This window comes from Spea bombifrons, chromosome 12 (genome assembly GCF_027358695.1).
Source record: "Spea bombifrons isolate aSpeBom1 chromosome 12, aSpeBom1.2.pri, whole genome shotgun sequence".
NCBI lineage: Eukaryota > Metazoa > Chordata > Amphibia > Anura > Pelobatidae > Spea > Spea bombifrons.
The window spans coordinates 4027669-4047376 of record NC_071098.1 but is presented as its reverse complement, the minus strand read 5'-3'; the positions used below and the strand labels follow the sequence as shown (position 1 = coordinate 4047376).

Sequence of the window (19708 nt, the reverse complement as noted above, 5' to 3'; positions counted from 1 at the left end):
ACCTCTTTTGCGCTGCCGTTTCCTAAGAGCTGAAGCGCTGTCCGAAGGCACCAGTGACGTGTTTGACTTTTGCGGTTCCTCTGGGGCCACCCCCTCCAGGTCAGCCGCTTTAATACATTAAATGGCGCACAGCGTGCCGTGATATGTCATGCCGCATCTTAAAGGCACGCAGAGCCCTTTAATGCCGCTTATGGACGCTCTGCTTAGACAGCGCAGCCTCCATCGCGTATATAGACCTGCTGCCGAGATCAAATGCCCACCATGATTACCCAAGAAGATGATCTGCCCCCCTGTTTTTGCAGTTGCCCCCTGGACCTGCTGCCCTGGGCCGGGATACATCGCCGGAAGTGTTTTAACGTCTTATTGTCGGATTGCCCAACAAAAAGCCCAAACAATGGGTCGTTTTAATATTTTTATTTTGAGTACAAAGATCATGTTTGCTATTATGTCGTTTTTGCATGAAAATATGATGCAAATCTGGATCCGGATGGATTCCTTTCTTCTAATATTTAAGCAGCCGGGGGGGGGGGGTTATTCCACAATGTCAATAACGAGCGCATGGAATGGCTTTTAATGTTTGCGATTATAAGGAACGTAGATGCGGTTTTGCCAAGAGTGGGGGGAAAAAAAAAGGAAGAAACCGGCTCAGAATAAAAACTGTTATTGTGAGAGAAAGAAAAAGGGTGAAGGTTTTGGGCAAAAGATCTAATTTGGGGCACTTTACACATTTCCGTTCTGTCTCTTCGCTCCCCGCACTGCTTGTTTTTCTCGCTTGCGGATCCAGTAAATTGGCTGCTATCTGCGCCAGCGGGTGGTCAGCGGTTCCCGGGTACAGGGGGGGGCGGCGTATAGACCTGCGCTGCGGGGGGCTGTTCAATTATAGCTGATATCCTAAGCGGAGGGATACAGAGCTTGGATTCATCAGATTTCTGGTTATCGAACAACTGTTTTGTTTTTTTTAATCGTTACCTTGATTTACAATAAAATATAAAAATGTGCCGTTTAACATCACTCACTAAATCCCAAGACAAAAAATGTATTTTTCCGTGGGATTTGGAATACTCTCCCAATTAGAGATTTAATGAATCTGTTCGCGTTTCCTGCCGCTATCCCGTTACCAAAACGCTGTCCGTTCCGCTCTTTGGCACGATAGTAATAGAGTTTTTATATGTTTTATGCATCCAGATTGCTCTGTATCCAGAAACCGTTTTATGGCCCCGGGTGTTTTTGGTAACTGCTCGGCGAGGCAGATCTCTGCGAGTCGGCCCGGTTCCTGGCGGTTATGGTTTATACAGCGCAGGGCGAGGCTGGGGTGGATTTAAATCTCTATAAATGAAAATCATCTCAGCCGGTGACGAATAAACAGCCCGACTGCCTCCCCGCGGCGGGGATCTCGTTGAAGTCTCGGCGTAGGGAGACATAATCATCGTTGGAACGAACCTGAATTCCCTGCCCTCCGGCGCAGGCAGGCTTTCCCGTTGCAGGAACATGTATAGATTATTACGTACATTCAAATATTAAAAAGGGGAATTTTTCGCTACTGTGTTATGGATCTTCACTTACTTGGAACTTCTCTCATTCTTACTGTAAATTCTAAAAGTTCAGTTTCTCTTCCTTTTGCCTGATCGCGTGGCTCATTAGTGAGTAATTGAGATTACCCCGTTGTCATGGTAACAAGGTCAGAAGCTAATAAAATAAAAAGAAGCTATAAAAATTCATACTTTTTTTTAAATAGATTCAATACATCGAATTCTTAGTCTGTGACAGGGTCTGGGGGGTTTATCCTAAAACGTCTGTACAGCTGGAGAGAAAGGAGTTCATTAGCCCCGCCCCTATGGCGTCATCAGTCTGACCCTGCATGCAAATGAACTACACATCTCCACAGCAGTGAAGGAACTATGAGTGGAAACGTGTTATCGACCCCCCCCCCCATATAGGAAACCACGTCCAGATTCTTGGGGTCAAGCCCAGACTAACTTTTTGGCGCGTTGGGCAAATGCCCAGCGGGTCGGTGGCCCACAGTGCCGCACATTTACTGCTCCTCCAGCGGCAGATTGTATCCTGCAGTGTAAAAAATGTAACGAGGCTGCGCGTATCCAGGTGGCCTTAAAGTGCCAGGGCCACTTAGTCCTCCCCACTCCGGGCCTGCTTAAGTCCGGAGTCTATGTATCTGGTGTTCGTCTTGCAGCTGGCATCCCTGCTTGATTACAGGTGAGTTATTTAAGAATCTGCGTACCTCCAGGCATCCCGCACACACCTACATTATGTAATGGAAGAGTCAGTCTTGATGGAACATGAATGATTACGCGTGCCTGCGCCGTGTTAGGTGTGACTCGCCGAGCCGTCTACGCGCTGTCGGGACTTGCAGGGCAGGAAGCAGCTCGGGGTGTGAATGAAGAACGTCTCATTCTTTGTATACGCCGCAGCCAGCGCCAGTCCGGTCCTGCAAACAGCTGGCTCAGCAGTCTCTGTTCATGTACGAGGATCCGGTTATCGTTGCGTAAACGGGCAGGACTCCCCGAATACAGACGTTTCCTTTCTGAAATATATAAATTCAAGGAACAAACAACCCTAGATCTTGGCGTTTAGAATGTTACGTTTCTAACAGCTGGACTATAGCGCCCATCATCCATCGTCTTGGCCATAGTGAGCGTAGGTCCGGAGATAACTTTTCACTCAAATCGTCGGTTTCCCGAGATCCACCAGCGGATCTGCATGAACACTGGTGGCTTTCACGTCATCAATGGTGGCCCTGTGCGTCTGGCAAAACCAGTGACGGGATGGACCAGCTGCTCTTCAGCCTTGATCTCCGGACCACCAACGGTGTCCAAGACATCTCCAACGACACGGACTCCGGGCGCAGAGACAGAGGACGGTCTGCGAGGAGATCCTCCAAACTCCACGGAGTGCCGTTTATTTAAAGCTCTTTAAGGAGTCGGAATTCATCCGGCTTATTATTAATATTATTATCATTATTATTTTCATTATTATTATCATTATTATTATTATTATTGTTATTCGCAGAGAAATTTGGATTCTTCCAGCGAATGAACTTCCTGGTTCTGATCGCATAAATCTTAGAGAACGTCGTCCGCTACGCAGCCACTGCAGCCAACTTATAACAGCGGCCAAAGGAACCAGAAAAACCTGCAACTTTATCAGCGCCTTTTAGGAGAAAGGAAGGCCTAAAAACAACATAAAAACCCTGACATTAACTCATTTCACACTTTCAGACAATTCTAGACGTTTCGATAGAAATTTATTCGATAATAAATTAGTAGTAGTGTTACTTTACTCCAAATAGCTCAAAAACACCGGGAGGATCCAGAGTGAGGGGCACTCACACTAACACACACCCAGACGCTCAACACTAACACACACATACTTACACTAACACACACCCAGACACACACATCCTGCCAATCTGCACTAACACAGACACTCGACACTAACACACATACACACACACACTTACACCCAGACACTCGCACTAACAGACACTCGCACTTACACACATACTCACACTTTAACATACACAACCAGACACACATACTAACACCCCCCCCAAAAAACAAGGCACGTGTTCACAGTCATGTATGCAGTATTGTGAGATTTATTGAATTTAGTGGTAAATAAAAGATTATAAGAATGTTAATAATGATTATTTTTGGGGAGAGGTCCCCGTCCCTGTAAGCAGCGAGCGAGCGCCTACGGTCCTCATTGCTGTGATTAGGGAAGCAGAGGCGAGTGTCGGTGCCGTTTGGGGCTATGAAAGGCGGTGAGGGTGCCGGATTCCTCGCGCTCATCCAAGCGGAAAGGGAACGGCTTTCTCTTACTGCTGTGGGAAGGGGCGGCGAGGGGTCCGAGGGGGGTCCGGCCTTCATCCTGTAAATCAGACCCCTGAAAGGAGAAGCTGATCTTTATACAATCCCTGGGAAGCCATTAAGCAGACATATTTCAGGCTGAGATTCGGGATGCTCTTTGGGCTATGGGGGGGTGGGGGGTCCTCTGCCCAAATTCTAAGAATGAACTCAAATCAAACCAGAACTCCAATAAAACCGCCCAGAAGGTTGCGTTCTCTGCCCTCGAAATACCACAGCTCCGCCGGTGAATTGTAAGCTCTTGGGAACAGGGAATTCCACTCCTATATCTGCATTCTATTAAAGATGGTTCGCTGCCCGTCATCGTCGGAGACCCCGGGGAAGCAGTGTTTAAGCGCGTGCTTATGTTTATACCACAGGAGCGGCACTCTCCCCTTCCAGAATCCGCATGGTTATTCCTCCCCGTTATCTCTCCCTTTTTAGCGATCGTTCAGATTCCATACCGAAAATGTATTCGTCGCGTTCGTTTTTTCCCCACATTTCACCCCAATTCTCAGCTTCCCTATGGGGGGGCGACTGCCTATCAGTACCCAATTCACAGACATATCCCTACGTCAGGACTGGTGAGAGGAGACGCCGGGACACGACATCTGTGTTGTTATAAGAGGCACCGCTTGTCACCGAGCACTGTTTACCTTTATAGTTTACTGTAAGAGCCGGGACATCATTGGAGCGAAAGTATTCATTTCAGCAGCTGCCGGGGAGGAATAAATTCATCCCCCTCCTACACACGAGATTTAACATTTTAAGTAGAGACCCCGCGAGGCGCAGGTCCGGGATAAATTTGTTACTGTTGGAAATCTGTCTCGTGTCGGCCGAGGCCGCTCCTTAAATAGCCGACGTTATTTCGCGGGGATATTTTCAGCGTTTCGTTCCGGGGAATGCACTTTTTTAGTTGCGATATCTCCGGCACAGACAAGGACTTAAGTGCGTCTACGCCGGGGGCCAGGGGCCGGACAGCTGTGCTGCATGAGATGTAACCCTCTGGCTGGCACTATGTGAAATAATAATAATAAAGCATTGTTATGTACCCCCCCAACAGTCCTGGGTTTTCGGGGACAGTCCCAGTTTTCACTGCATAAAATGCCTGAAAAAGAGCAGAAATGGGAGTTTTTTGTACAAATAATATAAGGCGGACGCTTCCTGATTCCTTATCCACGTGAGTAACGCTGAGCAGGGCACTTGTAGAAACGGCCCCCGGGGCATTATCTCAGGGCTCCTGTGAAGTCATGTCTGTAAGTCACACTCGCCCACACCCTCGTTGGCCGGAGTGGCCGCTCGCGTCTCAGCTGATGTTCTCGTCTATTTGAATAGTGAGTCACGAATTCGGGAGGCGAGGTGGAGCCGGCCCTCTGCGGACGCTTTCTGCAGGAAATGATCCAACGCTTTGAGTCACAGAATGAATGGCGTTCCGCACAGCGGGCTCCTGTTTGCCTGTTATGATTATTATAGCTAGAGGGGGGTCGGTCCCGAGGTAACACAGGCGGTGGTCTTATGTCCACGAAAAAGTCTGAAGGGGTCTTATAGCCAACAGCAAGCATTACGTGGCCATGCCTCCCGAGTGTCCTTTTTTTAGGAGGGGCAGTCCCTGCGTCCTCCTTCCCTAAGTTTAACCTGGAGTCTCCGGGTGAAGTACTGCTTTCCTCGGGTTTAACCCGGAGTCTCTGAGTAAAATCCTTTTCCCCCCTGGACCTCTGGATCACTTTTCTCTTTCTCCAGACAGGGGAGGGGTGTTTAGCCACACCCACTCCTCACAAACTTCACCTCCTACTCCCTGCGTACTTTAAGCTATGTGGGGCCAGCTCCACCCCATGCACAGCTAGCCCCACCTCCATATACAGTTAGCCCCGCCCCCTCTGGGTTGCCTACTGGTGAAGCTCCCATATTTTATCTGTATTAAACATTAAAGCTGTGAGATATTCCACCATCCGTCACCAATATTAAAGACGAGACGCGGAAAACCCGGCAGGGACTCCTGGGATCGACTTCCAAGGAATCCATTTTCGAAGTTATTGATCGAGTCGTTAAAGCGCGTTATGGATTTCTGGGCTTTTAGCGGACGGGCGCGCCGTACGAGTTAGAGACGTCTGTGGCGTTAAATGGGGAAGCAAATATTTCTAGGCAGCTGCGGAGCGTCGGCCTTATAAATAGAAGGGGCTGGCTGCTTAAAACGAAGCATTTCTTTTTAAAGGGAAAATAAAATATTTCATGAAAAAGTTTTACCCTTTTAACATATTGTCAAAAAAAGATATAAATACTCTTTATATTTTTCCCATTTATTATTTTATATAGCGCCATCATATTCCGTAGCGCTTCCTTTACATTGTAAACCTTCTAAATGAGACCCCTTGAAATGTTAACCCTTTAATGGAGATTCCATGTAGCAACTTGCCAAATGGCTCTAATACCGGTTGTCATGGAAACCTTGGTTTGCCATTATTTAAAGATACATTTAATTGAGTCACCTGCATTCAAGCAGGGATATCAACATAACATACTGGGAAAGCCCCAACTGGGAGTCTTATATATGATCACAGCGGGGAGAATAGGAAGGAGTCGGCTCCGAGAATCTGCCCCGTCACCCTGAGATTGGGGCAAAACCCCTGAGAGTTTCCGGGTGCGATGGGGGTTCGCTGTTACCTCTGGGTTTAGACGCCGGGTGTAAATCGGTTAAAATGAATTCTATGAAATAAATTCTGCTTATTGTGAAGCAAAAAACGCCTTCTGGTGTCTCCTGCTTAACAATCTGTCTCCTTGTTACACTCGCTGTATATAAATAACAACATGCATGACATCATACCCCTGCTGGCCTCTCGCCCTCGATGATGTCGCTGCTAAATCCTGCATTTTAGCTCAGATGGTGAAAATGCCGGGGCCCAGACTGGCCACCCCGGTGCGTCTCCATTCAAGCTCGAAGCAGCCAATCAGTGGCAGGAAAATGCTCCCATTCAAATCAACAGGAGCGCTTTCCGTGCATGCGCAGTGTCCACGTTTGTATCATGTGACCATTAAGCGATCCCGGCAAAAAAAAAAAATATATAAATGAGGCAAAATTTGACATTTATTTCCAGGAATTTTCTGCCTTTAATCAGAGAAATGTAAAGCTCAGCAGAGCAGGTGGAACGGCACCTTTAAACCTGCGTGCTGTCCGTGCTCCGTTGTGGAGCGGAGCCTTAGCGGTTGTTCCGTGAAATGCTCTGCAGCAAAGCGCGCGGGGATGGAAACGTCGCCCTTCATTACTATAATTGTAACAATTACCCAAATTTCAGGCGTACAATCAATATGGCAGAAGAACAAAGGATCGGAGGATCCGAAGATAAACTCCCCTCCCCCGCTGTGAGCGCGGGTATCGAGCCCTCCCCTATGTTTATGTCGAATTAACAATTTAACGCAAAAGTGTAATTAGAGATTTATTTCTCCGGTGGAGGCCGAAGCCTCTGTTTAACTTGTCTGCGCATGCAAAACATAACCCAACAGAAGATATTTACAGAAAAAATCATATGACGTAAACTAATAAATATTATATAAAAAATCGTGTGGCCGTCCTCGTGGCACAGAGCGGCGTCAGCTTCCAGGCACAGGTCATGGGGGGGAATAAATAACATGAATACATTAAGAATATTTTATTAATAAAACCGCTAATAAAAATTAAATATTTTAATAAATAATATGAATAGATTATGGATATTTTATTAATATTAATAATAAAACCTCTAATAAAAATGTAATACTTTAAAAAATGTATGTATTGAAGAAAGGATTTTTACAGGAAAAAGGGAGCGTGTAACGTGTTTAAACAGAGACAGGAATGATGGGACGAGCCCCCCCCCCGGGACATGTTATGTGTCAGCATTTCCAAGATACGTGCATTAGGCGGTTATACATGTATGACTGCCTTAAACCTACATACCCCTCAACAGTCCCGTTTTTGGCGGGACAGTCCCAATTTTCATGCAGCCTTGCTTTTGTGGGCCGGTTGGGGGGGATCTTCTGACCTCCCCTAACAGGCCCAGGGGGGCTGAAAAGACCCTCTAAAGCCGAGTGCTGCAAGGAGACTCATTGGGTACGGGGGGACTAAGCCTAGGGTGCCAGGTCCAGGGTGGCAGCGAGACCCCCCTACCCACATCCCGAAAATGGAGAGGCTTCCTGCCAGCTGGAGCCTGTATGTTCCCAGATATGGTTGCCACACATCTGACCACACCCACTTCCTGCCCCTTTCCACGCCCCCAATAGAGTGTATATATATATCACACCTGGAAGCTCTGCGGGTTTGGCTCGGAGACTCCGGGAAAATCGCCGCTTCTCCGGGTCACTGCCGGGAAACAGCACAACCCCCCCTGCCCCCAAAAATGGCAGCGCCTGCTGGACCACTCACCAGCACCAGCGGGACGTTGGAGCCACACAACCCCCAGGTATAGGGGTGTATTTACCCCATGGGAGAAGCCAGTTTGGGGAACGTGCGCGATTATTACTCCCCAGTTAGCTCTTTTCCCCCCGTTGTTACATTTTGGGGGAACCCGAGCCGTTACAGCGATCACAAAACATAAGGCACTGGCCGCCAGTGTTCAGACACGGAGGCGACAGTCGCTCTCTCTGCATTACACACCCAGGAGATTTCAAGGACAAACTAACACAGAAGGCCGCTTCATCCCCGCGTAGGGCCGGGGAGGAAAAAGAAAGCCGCAATTTGCGTTTGGCACTCCCCCCCGTTGATTTTAATATTCCGTCTCTCGCTCGGGGAGAATCATTCCGGACGCAGAATTTTCTTCATTACAAAGACATAAGACGTTTCCGTTCCTGACGTGACGAGTTCATCGCACGGCAGACATTATTTTAATTTATGTGAATAAGTAATCGGCCCGCGCCGCGAATATTTCTGGGAGGAATTTGCATTGATGCCTTTTAAATAAAACATTGGACAGACCGTCGGAATTCTTTGGTCGGTTTTTATATCGGGAATAATTGGAGCGGGAAGCTGAAGAGAAGAAATAATAAAGAAATTTTTTTTTTTTCTTAGGCGCTAGATCGTCCCCCAGCCACAAAGCCGGGGGGGGGCAGATTGCCCTCTTGGGTAATTAGGCTCCGCGGCACAGGAGCGGTATTTAGACACACCCACTTCCCACCCATTTCCCCTCCCACCTTCAAAAAAGATTTGGGGCTATCCCCCGCCCACAATGCCACCAGACCCGCCCACCTACGCCATGACTCCCACCGAGGAGCGGGCACCGAGATGCCTCATTCACAGGTATGCCCCCCACCCCTGGTCTCTGATCTCCCCGATTGGTCCATTTAGACTTTAAGACACGGAGCTGGGTTAGGACGGTACCCGGGAACTCTCCGCGTTTCACCTGGAGACTCCGGGTAACCACTGAGAACATCATGTAAACTTTAGGGACCACTGAGGTCTCTTCTTCATATGCCAGGTCGTCCCAAAAAGTGACCGTGATGTCAATTGTGTGCGATAAATCTGATGTCATCCATTCAGTTAATCTGCCCCAATACCCAGAGAAAATCTAACCCTCTACCTCTAGTCACCATTGGGTTAATCCCCTCTCCATCACGGTCCCCCATCTCCATCTCATTCTATGTCTCACCATAGGGTTGCCCCCAATCATTCTGGCCCCCATTACACTGATTTGGCCCCCAGCTCTCTCTAGTTTGCCACCATTCCTGCATCATAGGTGTAACCCCCACCTCTCCCTCCACTGGGTTAATCCCTTCTCTCCATCACTGGGATAATCTATCCATCTCTCTCTCCATCAGGCAGGGGCGTGTCTCAGTGCAGGGGGCGGAATGGCATGCGTTCCAAGAGCATCCCGTTGCACTCGCGGATGGAGCAGAAAGTAGGCGGGGCTGGAGGGAGGTGTGGAACGCAAATGTTCCAGGGTCTGGTTGGGCTGCTGGGGGAGGGTTTGGTAACCGCGGTGCCCGTGGACATACAGACTTCTCCTCAGTAGCAGCATCCGCCATCTTAATTCCGCACCGGGTACCGGGCACAGCGAGCCCACCGTAATACGGGCAGTCGGTGTCGCGGCTTGGAATCCTTTCTGAATACGCCCAGCGGGAGAGCGAGCGCATTCACACCGAAGGCGGGCGTACGAGATGCTGGGGATGTGGCGGGTTCCGCCGGCCTCCCTGCTGCTCATCACAGGGCTGCTGTGCGGGGTCTGGGCCGCCAGAGGTGAGTCTGATGGAGGGGTCTTGGGGTGCGGGTTTACCCGTTTATATGGCGATATGGAGGGGTGTGCTGGTAGATGCCCCAGCAGGGGGCAGTGGGAGGGCAGCGTTGGTATGGGGGCAGGGATCCCTGAGCCGGGTATTTTGGGGAGCACTGATTGAGAGGGGCTGCTCCCCTGCTGCCTGATCCTTTACACCCCCCACCCCCGGTATTACCCTGTTACCCCGCAGGACTCGGCTCTGAACCGGGGATACCAGGGAGTAACGGAGGAGTGTAAAAACCCTTCCCATGGGCAGGATCCCTGCTGGGGTATTTCGGGATGCCCCGATTTATCGAGGGGCTTAGATGCCCCTTCTAAACCACACCCATCACTGGCAAAAACTGAGGGGTAACTGCAGGGAATGGGGTATTTATCAGTGTGTTGGTCTGTGAGCCCCATGCAGGGTGGGCTTTACCCCCCTTGGATCTGCCTGGTGATGCCCCCTCTGCGTGCTATTTGTGGCCCTTGCACATCCCAGTAATACATCACATTTCTAGACTTTGAGATCACCCAGTCCTCTTGCCCTTTAACTCTGTGTGCGCCGGAGGGGTTAATCAATGAATGCATTGATCGCTCATCTGGTTTCCCGGAGCAGAGCTGCCCGTCAGAATTCTTGTGTCAGCGAAGCACGGCGGCGACTTGGCTTTTGCAAGATGTTCTGCAGCAGCTGCGGGGCAAAACCCTCCACCCTCTCTGATCAATTGATTGTTCTGGGGGGGGGGGCGAAAATAACGATTTAAATATTTGTTCCGTTCGCCAGATTAGTTCAGGAGGGGCCCTTGACGGAAACCCCCCGGTTTTGCTTTGGGGGTCCCAGTGTGTTGACGTCCCGTTGCCATGTTGGTTCTCTGTCCTGATTACAGACTGCGCCCGGATCTCTACCGAGACCCCGTCCGTGCGCTCCATACGGCTCGACGGGGAGCTGCGGCCGGCGCTGGCGTGGATGCACGGTGGGGTCGGGGCTGCGTGTGATCCCGGGGGCTGCGTGTGATCCCGGGGGCTGCGTGTGATCCCGGGGGCTGCGTGTGATCCCGGGGGCTGCGTGTGATCCCGGGGGCTGCGTGTGATCCCGGGGGCTGCGTGTGATCCCGGGGGCTGCGTGTGGTCCCGGGTGTTGGTGTGCGTGTCCCGGGATGCCGGTGACGGGCTCCGTCGGTGTGGGATGGGGTCTGTAGGTATGCGCATTGCAGATCTCCCCGCTCGTAGATTTCCGCAGGACTCCGGACCACACACAATCTCTCCATTCACGAGACAATAAAGCGGCTTCAGACAATGGTTGCGGCTGCGTCGCTCTCCCCGCATTCTCCCGCATTGTACCGATCTCTCCGCATACTCTGCATGTCACGATATTCTTTTTCCTCCCCTGTGGCCATGATTTATTTAAGGTGGGGTTTTTTTCTGCCGCCGGCTTTTGAGAAAATGTTCCAAGCTGCGTGTCATTATACGGATTTTTGTTTGAAATTTATGTGCAAGAAATTATACGATTAGAATATTTATTTTGAGCCTGCGGTAAATGTTGTCATTATATACATTTATATATCGCTCTAACCTGTAGGGACATGCCCCCCCCCACACCTGCCCCCCCCCCCCCGACCTGCTGTCATCAGCTTCATCCTATACATGGACCCGGCCATCGTTCTACTTTTTTTATTATTATTATTTATTTTATTAATTAATTTTATTGATATAAAAAAATAATATATGTACTTTTTTAGCCAGAGATTTATTTTTATTTATTTTACTCTCTTGGTGCGCAAAGGGTTAAACCTTTCAGCACCTAAGCATGGTTGCTTTTCGGCGTCCAGCGTTTCAAGGGTTAAACATTGCTCTTATCCCCCTTTGAGTCAGGGGTTGTCTTTCCGAGTTGATGTAAAGCAGGTGCCTGCAGCAGTGAAAGAGTTAATTAACTCCTTGTGGGCCGCTTGTTTTTTTGTTTGTGTTTTTTTCCGCCCCGCAGCCGACGTTGTCTCGTTTGGGTAATCGTGCCCCTCGCGCGTTTAACGTTAACACGCAGCCAGTGCGCGGCTAAATTTGTGAGATATGCGGCATTTAAGTTATTTTGGAGCCTCGGTAAATTAATACTGTCCCGAAAAAAAAAATCTTTCTTTTTGGACCGTGTGCGGCAGCGGCAGCCAATTATAGCGCTAGTCTTATGACAACGCGTCCAGGGGGGGAATAATTGGAATGCGTTCTTTTTATTGCAAACCTGCTTATTTATGGAGTCGCTTAACACTTCGACTACCAGGGGGTTTGCAGCCTTGGAAACGGCTGATGGAGAGGATGATGTTTTAACGAGCGGCTTCCGATATGCCGAGTATCGCCAGCGCAGGAGCGGCGTCTCCGCGTTTATCTGCAAGACTGACCCCCCCCCAAAAAAAATCAATGCAAAATACTTTTATTTGTTTAATTGACGCGCCTGCTTATTCTGTGTTAACCCTTTCATTGTCGTACAGTCGTGATCGCTACTGTATGATCGTTGCTTTTTTCTTTTCTCAGCAGTGAATTAACGTGTGATCCGTACCGGTTAAAATAACTCGTCGGAGTATAACATCCGGCAATAAGGCTACCGGGAGAGCGCTTTATGGTACCCCAAAACAGAACTAGCAGCAGTAAGGTGCCAAAAACTAAATTAGATTGTAAGCTCCTTTGAGCAGGGCTCTCCTTTTTATTTCTACTTGTACGTTCTGTTTATTGTACAGCGCCGCGGAATATGTTGTCGTTATAAATAAATCACCGCCGGTGGGTCTCCGGCTGTGGTTGGAGTAGTGCTGGCTGGGAGTTATGGGAGATGTAGTCCAATGACAGCTGGATGGAGAGCATGTGAGCGAAGGAGAATAGAAACAGCTCTGCACGGTGGACGCACGCCATGGTTCCCGTGTGTATTTGCGTGCTTCATACGTGTCCGGGCGCCGGGCCGGCTGCGTTGTGCTGTGATAGATGGTGCCTCGGATTTCTGGACCAAAGATTGATTGCTGTGTGTCTCACAGAAGCCGTTTGTTTCTGCGGTGATGGGGGCCGGCTGGGACAGGGGGCCGGCTGGGACAGGGTCCTGCGGCTGATGAGAATCTAATGATTTCGCTTCCCGTGAAATTCCGCTCGTCCACCCCAGAGGCTGCTGGGAGTCCTCCCCGGGGGGGGGCAGGGTGACCCCTCTTTCAGCTTCTTAGAAAGCTCTTCATGACAAGTCCTAGGAAGCCGAGGAAGGGTTAATGTCTGTGCTGCGGGAGACCCGTGAGGTCCAAACGTCTGCGGGTGTGCAGCGGCTGCTCCTGTCGCCCGTCCTCGGGATGGTCCGTGACCCGGGTGTCCTTCAGCACTCCGGAGAAGCCGGGCTTTGATGTATCGAGCGGGGAGAGGAATTATATTCCCAAAGCGACCCCTCTTACCGGTTCTGCCAGGTCCCGGCGCGGCTTTAATATTTAATTTGTCTCCAGTAACTCACCCCGAATGCCTCGCCGGATCCTGCGGTTATGGTGGGGAGTCTTCAGCCTCCGTTTGCCTTTTTGATGGCGTTCGGGCTGCACCATTACCAGAGGATGGGAGACGCTGCCGTGACACCCGGTATGTGCCCATCCGGCCCCCGTCTAGTCGCCCGGTTCTCCTAATCAGTCGTTGGTCTCGTCTTAGATTTAGGAGCCGTATGTCTGTCCCATGCATGTTTAATACCCTCACTGTATTACCCTCTACCACCTCTGCTGGGAGGTTGAACTTTGTGCCAAATTGGCAAATGAAGTTGATGTTCTGCTGTCCATATGATGGAGATTTTTTTCTCTGCCTATTAAAGGGACGCTCCAGCCATGAAATGCCCTTTAATGCTACCTGAGAGGTCTCTTTCCATGGTGTTCTTTCTGGAAGGCATACACGGTGCTTTCTGATGCATTGTTTGGGGGGCTCCCTGGGACATCGGAGGGTCTCTGAGCGGCGACACTCGCTGGTCAGGAGCTAGCGATGTCCCTTTAATACTCGCCGTGTGCAATTAAAGCGTCGCGTTACCTGCATGCCCGAGGTGCCCAAACCCCCCGTTCCGGTGATAGCCCGGGTTTGAAGCCGCTGCTGCTTTACAGCCACAAAGGGAGGAAGGTATATAACGTTTCACAAGTGGTCTTAATTACCATGGCAACCAATGGTGGGATAAGATCACTATCGCTATGGCGATAAGATCAGAGTCACTATTGTTCGTACTGCAGTGCCTTGTTTTCATGGGGCTTTAATTCCAGGCTGTTTGTTTTGGGGTTTTTTTTTGTGTCCCGAATTAAATCTTTTCTTCGCTGTTTGTGTGTCTTTTGGCAGCCGTGTTTTTTTCCTTTTCAGCGCGAAAACATTTGCCATTAAAATTGTGTCTTTGTTGCGAATGCATTAAGACAATTCAGCATAAAACCAATATCTCGCAGCTCCATTGTATCCCCCTTTTTTTAATGCATTAAAGTCTTTTGTCCCAAGGAGCTTACACTCTGAATAGCGTTCGGGATGATTGCAAAACAGCCGCGCATGGTGCCGTTTGTTCTTAATCCCAAATTTCAGGGAAGGGCTCTTTCATCTGCTAGGTGCGCTCTTTGTGTGGCTTCGGGTCATCGCTCGGCAGAGGAGACTACCTTCTTCCCAATAATACCACGCGCGGGGGGGTAACGGAGCCGCGGGGCATGTCTCGTCACGATGCACCCGAAATGCCCGACAGCCTCCAAAGGTGTGATGAGACCGCGGGTCATAAGACGGGGTTTCTTCCGTCTCGTGGATCGAGCGGTTTGGACGTGGAGTTGGCACACGATGAGCGTCGGGTATATTTGCATGAGTACACGTATTTTATTTATTTTTTTAGGTGTTTTGTGTACCGCCAAGCACATGTATCAAACAGGAAAAATAATACGTGGGTCCTCCCCATATGGACATTAATACTTCACCACCTACACAGTGTCTTCGCACACATTAACATTAACTCGCAAACTTAGAAACTTCCTTGTATTTGAAAGAAAAGCTAATTTTGTCCGTTCAAATAACATGAAACCTATCAGAGATCCAGCGCGGACGGGGTTAATGTTGGAAATTACTATTGTAGCTAAATCTCTTGATAGGTGCACAGAGGTCCTTTATCACTCCCATTACTCCAGTTTTCCAATGGCCCTTTATCACTCCCATCACTCCTGTGTCCCAATGGCCCTTTATCACTCCCATCACTCCTGGGTTCCAATGGCCCTTTATCACTCCCATCACTCCTGTGTCCCAATGGCCCTTTATCACTCCCATCACTCCTGTGTCCCAATGGCCCTTTATCACTCCCATCACTCCTGTGTCCCATTGGCCCTTTATCACTCCCATCACTCCTGGGTTCCAATGGCCCTTTATCACTCCCATCACTCCTGTGTTCCAATGGCTCTATCACTCCCATCCCATCACATGCGTGTATGACTTTACAAAGACACGGGGTGGGATTGCGGGCTGCGCCCCCGGCAGCCGATACAGTTCTTTTCGGATAAAGCCGCCGTCTGGCCGCGATCTCTGCGTTTTAGGTCAGCCGGTGCTCTTCGTGGCCCTCGTTCAGCGAGCGCGGTGCGGGAGTCCGATTCACCGCAGGCTCCGAGCTTCTGTATTATTCATGGCCGTCTGGCCGGCGCGTCGTTTGGTTCGCGGTTGTTTATCATACGGTTTCATTTACTTATTCCTCCTTTTAATGCCCCTGGACTTGATTTTTTTCTCTTGCACTTAACGAGGACTGTTTTTAGACAAACCTCATTTATTGCGGCCAATTAGTAGCCGTCTGTCTGATCTCCGTGGTCCAGGTGTCCTGTAATGAACGGGCCGGGAAGCCGTCCTTTCATGTTGATACAAAGGCTTCCTTTTCTCCTTCCAGCGCACCCTCCTTTCCAGCCCTCCTAAACCCCCCAGTGATCCTGCGCATGCACATCACCTAAGGCTACGGTGAGTTTGCCTGAGTATAAGGAGCTGATTAAGCAGATTAGAGGCCACGGCTCACTTAACCACTTCGGCTCTAAAGCGGTGGATTCAGGGAGTGAATAAAAACCATAAAAAGGGGGTTTATCCTCTTCGCTCCCTCGCTATTCAATATGAAGGGCCAACGCTGGCAGGTTTCTCCAGCAAGAAGAGCTGAGCTGGCCCCGTATAATTTATTTAAGGAGTAAGGAGATTTTGAGAGATCTCACTTATTTAACTATACATTATTCAGGGCCGGTCAAGCGTTTCCTGCAGCAGAAGCTCCCCCGGGGATGAACCCTTTCCAGGAGCTCTGCGTTTAGTGAATAGACCCCCAATGTGTTCATTCGGTTGCTCTGAGGTTGGAGAGCAGAGATGCGTAGCCGGTTCATGTGTGGGGCTTCTGGAGGATCATAGGCATTATAGTCTACTGGGCTGCAGGTTTCATGCCACAGGATTGTGTGAATGATATTTTATCGTTGCGTGGTGAGGGCCGCGTGGCCCGGCGTGGTGAGGGCCGCGTGGCCCGGCGTGGTGAGGGCCGCGTGGCCGGCGTGCTGAGGGCCGTATAGCCGTGTAGGAGGGTTGGCTCCGTAGAGTAACGAGCTGAATGCTGCTCGGCAGGTTGTCGTTGGAATAACAAGCTCGCGTTTTCAACATAAATCAAGATTTTGCAATACCAAAGTACGTGGCTTGGAGGCGGATGTCTTTAGGCTTGGTGACTACTACAGGTGTGTGCGAAGGAATGCGGGAGGGCTTTTTGTGGCCCCAGGCGCTGCCCTTTTTGCTGGATCTCTTTGTGTAACTTTGTTCCTGGGAATGGAAGTGGATCCATTGATCTAGAAAACCCGGCTTCCTGAATCTTTTATTTTCGTACCTATAAAAAATCTTCTACGCCATTTTGCCGCAAAACCCGGGGTTCTAAGGATCTGGAATGGGTTCGAGGAGAAAGCCACCTGCCCTTAGAGGGACGTCTCAGTCCGCCGAGCGTGTAAATAGTGCTATTGTTCTTTCTGTACACCTCTCCGGATGGGATTTCCATTCCCCCCCCTCGGTGACGTGTCCGGGACGCGCCAGACTGTTTGGGTTTTGTTGGTGGTGATTTGTAGGTTTGATCGAACATTTACACCCGGTTCTGAGTCACGGCAGACCAGTCATTGGTGTTTCATCGGGGTAATAATTACCTGCTGCTCTATTGCTTGTTTCTCTGGCGGCTCCTCTGTTTTTTTTTTTTTGTTTTTTTTTTGTTTTTTTTTAATTTTTTTTAGGAAACTTTATTTTTATTCTTTTTTTCTTTTTTTTTTGTTTTTTTTTTAGGCAATTTTTTTTAATGAAATCTTTTTTTTTTTTTTTTTTTTTATTCATTTTTCTGGGTTATTTACTCCATGGTAGCCATTTGATATATTTAGCGACGCATTGAGTCGCTTTCACTGAATTAATCCCGGGTTCTGGAATCCCTTTCCTTGTGGACGGCCGATTCGTTTTGTTGTCTCGACGCGTTTGTGACGAGCGAAAGAGATTCCAGAGAATGTTCAGAGTTCAGACACAAACGTTGGGTTCTCAGTGGGTTAAATGGCCGCCCGGTCCTAGGAAATACTCGCGTTGCCCGTCGCTTTGAGAAGAATGACATGCGCGGTGGGGTAGACAGTCTCTTGTTTGTTGTTGAAGCCACGTCGCCGGTCTTGTATCCGGCATGGTTTCGGACCTGGAGATAAGCCGGTCGCATGAAATCGGTTTACATTTCTAAAAATACATTTCCGCTTTAAGGACCTCTTATTTTGGTCTGGAGGGTCAAGGGTTGAAAGACGGTTTTAGAAGCCACTGAACGACCTCCGGTGAAACCAGACCTGGCTCCAAGCTGAGGGCCGAAACGTTAGCTTGGAATGGACTTCCTTTGCCGGGGATTTTATGGTGAAACAGAGCGACTTTTCACTTTGTTCCAGGTTTATTTCTAACGTCTGATAATCAAAGTGATGTCCGAGAAATCCGATAAAACCGTTTGTGGGAAGTGAAGTTTATTTTAATGGGATAATTGATTGCTGTCGAGTTGGGAACTGGTTAGCCAAGGAGTGAGTTGGCGTCGCGCTGCCCGTCACGCTGCCCGTCACACAGTGCGTGAAGTCTTATTGGCTGGATTCAAGAGTTCTCGCTGTCGTTGATGGAACCGAGCGCGGCATGAAAAAAACTCCATCGCCAACCGCGTTCTTTTGATTAAAAGATTGAAAACCAGCTGGTGTCGTGAAAGACCATAATCTGCGCATGTTCTACATGGGTTGGACAATATAGAATTATACATGGTACCTCCGATGGGAGCCGGTCTGCGTTTAGAGCTCAAAATAAAGGATCATTTTCAAAATAAAGGATCAAACACACAATCTGCTGACAGATCGGCCCCATTCGGCCCCCGGCTAGTCGCCCGTCTCTCCTGCTGTAAAGACTCAAACCTTAATCAGCCGTTGGTCTCGTCTTAGATTCAGGAGCCGTAGTCCTTTTTGCGGTGACCGTTAATGGGCAGTAATTGTTTCATGCGAGTATCGGATTCACCTCCCGGCGCGCCGCGTCCTGAGGGTCTGAGAGACTCCTTGTGTGGTTGTTTTTCTACTAATTAGACAGCAGAGGTTGAAAAGGTTATCTCTCCTTAGCAGCGACAAATGACAGATAATCATCAGATGAGATCAGACAGGGGAGAGAGGGGAGAGAAACATTTAAATATATAAAGGGGTTTAACAAAAGAGACCAGAATCTAACACTAGAGGATCAGAGACTGAGATGGAATGGAAGGAAGTTTTACTTTACTGAGAGGGTGGTACATAAATGGAGCAGCCTCCCAGCAGAGGTGGTAGAGACTAATACAGTGAGGGTATTAAACATGCATGGGACAGGCATACGGCTCCTGAATCTAAGATGAGACCAACGACAGCAGGAGAGACGGTGTTTATATTGGAGAATTTAGATATTTTAGTGGTAAAACGAATCTTTTTTTGCCGCTTTGTGTTAATAATTGTATGTTTTTGTTTCCTTATTTACAGGTAATAAGCACAAGCCGTGGATTGAAACCACTTACCACGGGATTGTAACGGAAAACGATAACGCGGTCTTGCTGGATCCTCCGCTGATCGCGCTGGATAAGGACGCTCCGCTGCGCTACGCAGGTACAGAACCCGCTTTCTTCTTTCCCGGTTACGACGTTAACGAAACCGCGTGGGGTTTTTATGCGTTTATGAAATGTTCTCTGACGAGGATCGCGGATAACGGAAGGGGTTTGTGTTTCCGTGATCCGTCCGGCCTGACCAGATCTCACGGTTCTGTAAAACGCCCCAAATCATTATTATATATTTAATATATATCCCGGTATATCTGTGTATTTTACCCCCCGTCTGATCTTCTCTCTCCGCTGTTAAGTTGCTGATTGGTTGAGGAAGCCTCTGTTAGAGAGCGCATGGACAGGGAATACGTTGTTTAACGCTGGTCCTGCCACGGGCTGCCGCAAACCTCCACTTCCAACAAACACGACAAGCTTTGGGTGCTTGGTTACCCCGGAAGCCGTGACGGATCCCCCTTAACCGTGTGTTTCTCATGTGTTTGCGGGGTTGTTACCTTTACCGTGTTGCACGCGTGGTTTTATATTCCCGGGGCCCCCCACCCCGTGCTGCGCGGCCGGGGTATTTGATGCAGCGTTCTGTA

The 19708-nt window shown here is 49.3% G+C and overlaps 1 protein-coding gene across 4 annotated transcripts in view; it reads left to right on the top strand.

Annotated features, from left to right (window-relative positions):
• Positions 1-9769: 9769 nt before the first annotated feature.
• CLSTN1 (calsyntenin 1) overlaps positions 9770-19708 on the top strand; it is a 28548-nt gene continuing 18609 nt past the window's right edge. For 3 of the 4 annotated variants that reach the window (XM_053452070.1, XM_053452068.1, XM_053452069.1), the window contains exons 1-2: positions 9771-10062; positions 19054-19176. In XM_053452070.1, coding sequence (XP_053308045.1) covers positions 9984-10062; positions 19054-19176 — 202 coding nt within the window. In that variant the 5' untranslated portion in view covers positions 9771-9983. Of the gene's footprint in view, positions 10063-19053; positions 19177-19708 lie in introns of all 4 variants that reach the window. The other variant, XM_053452067.1, reaches the window with a different exon arrangement.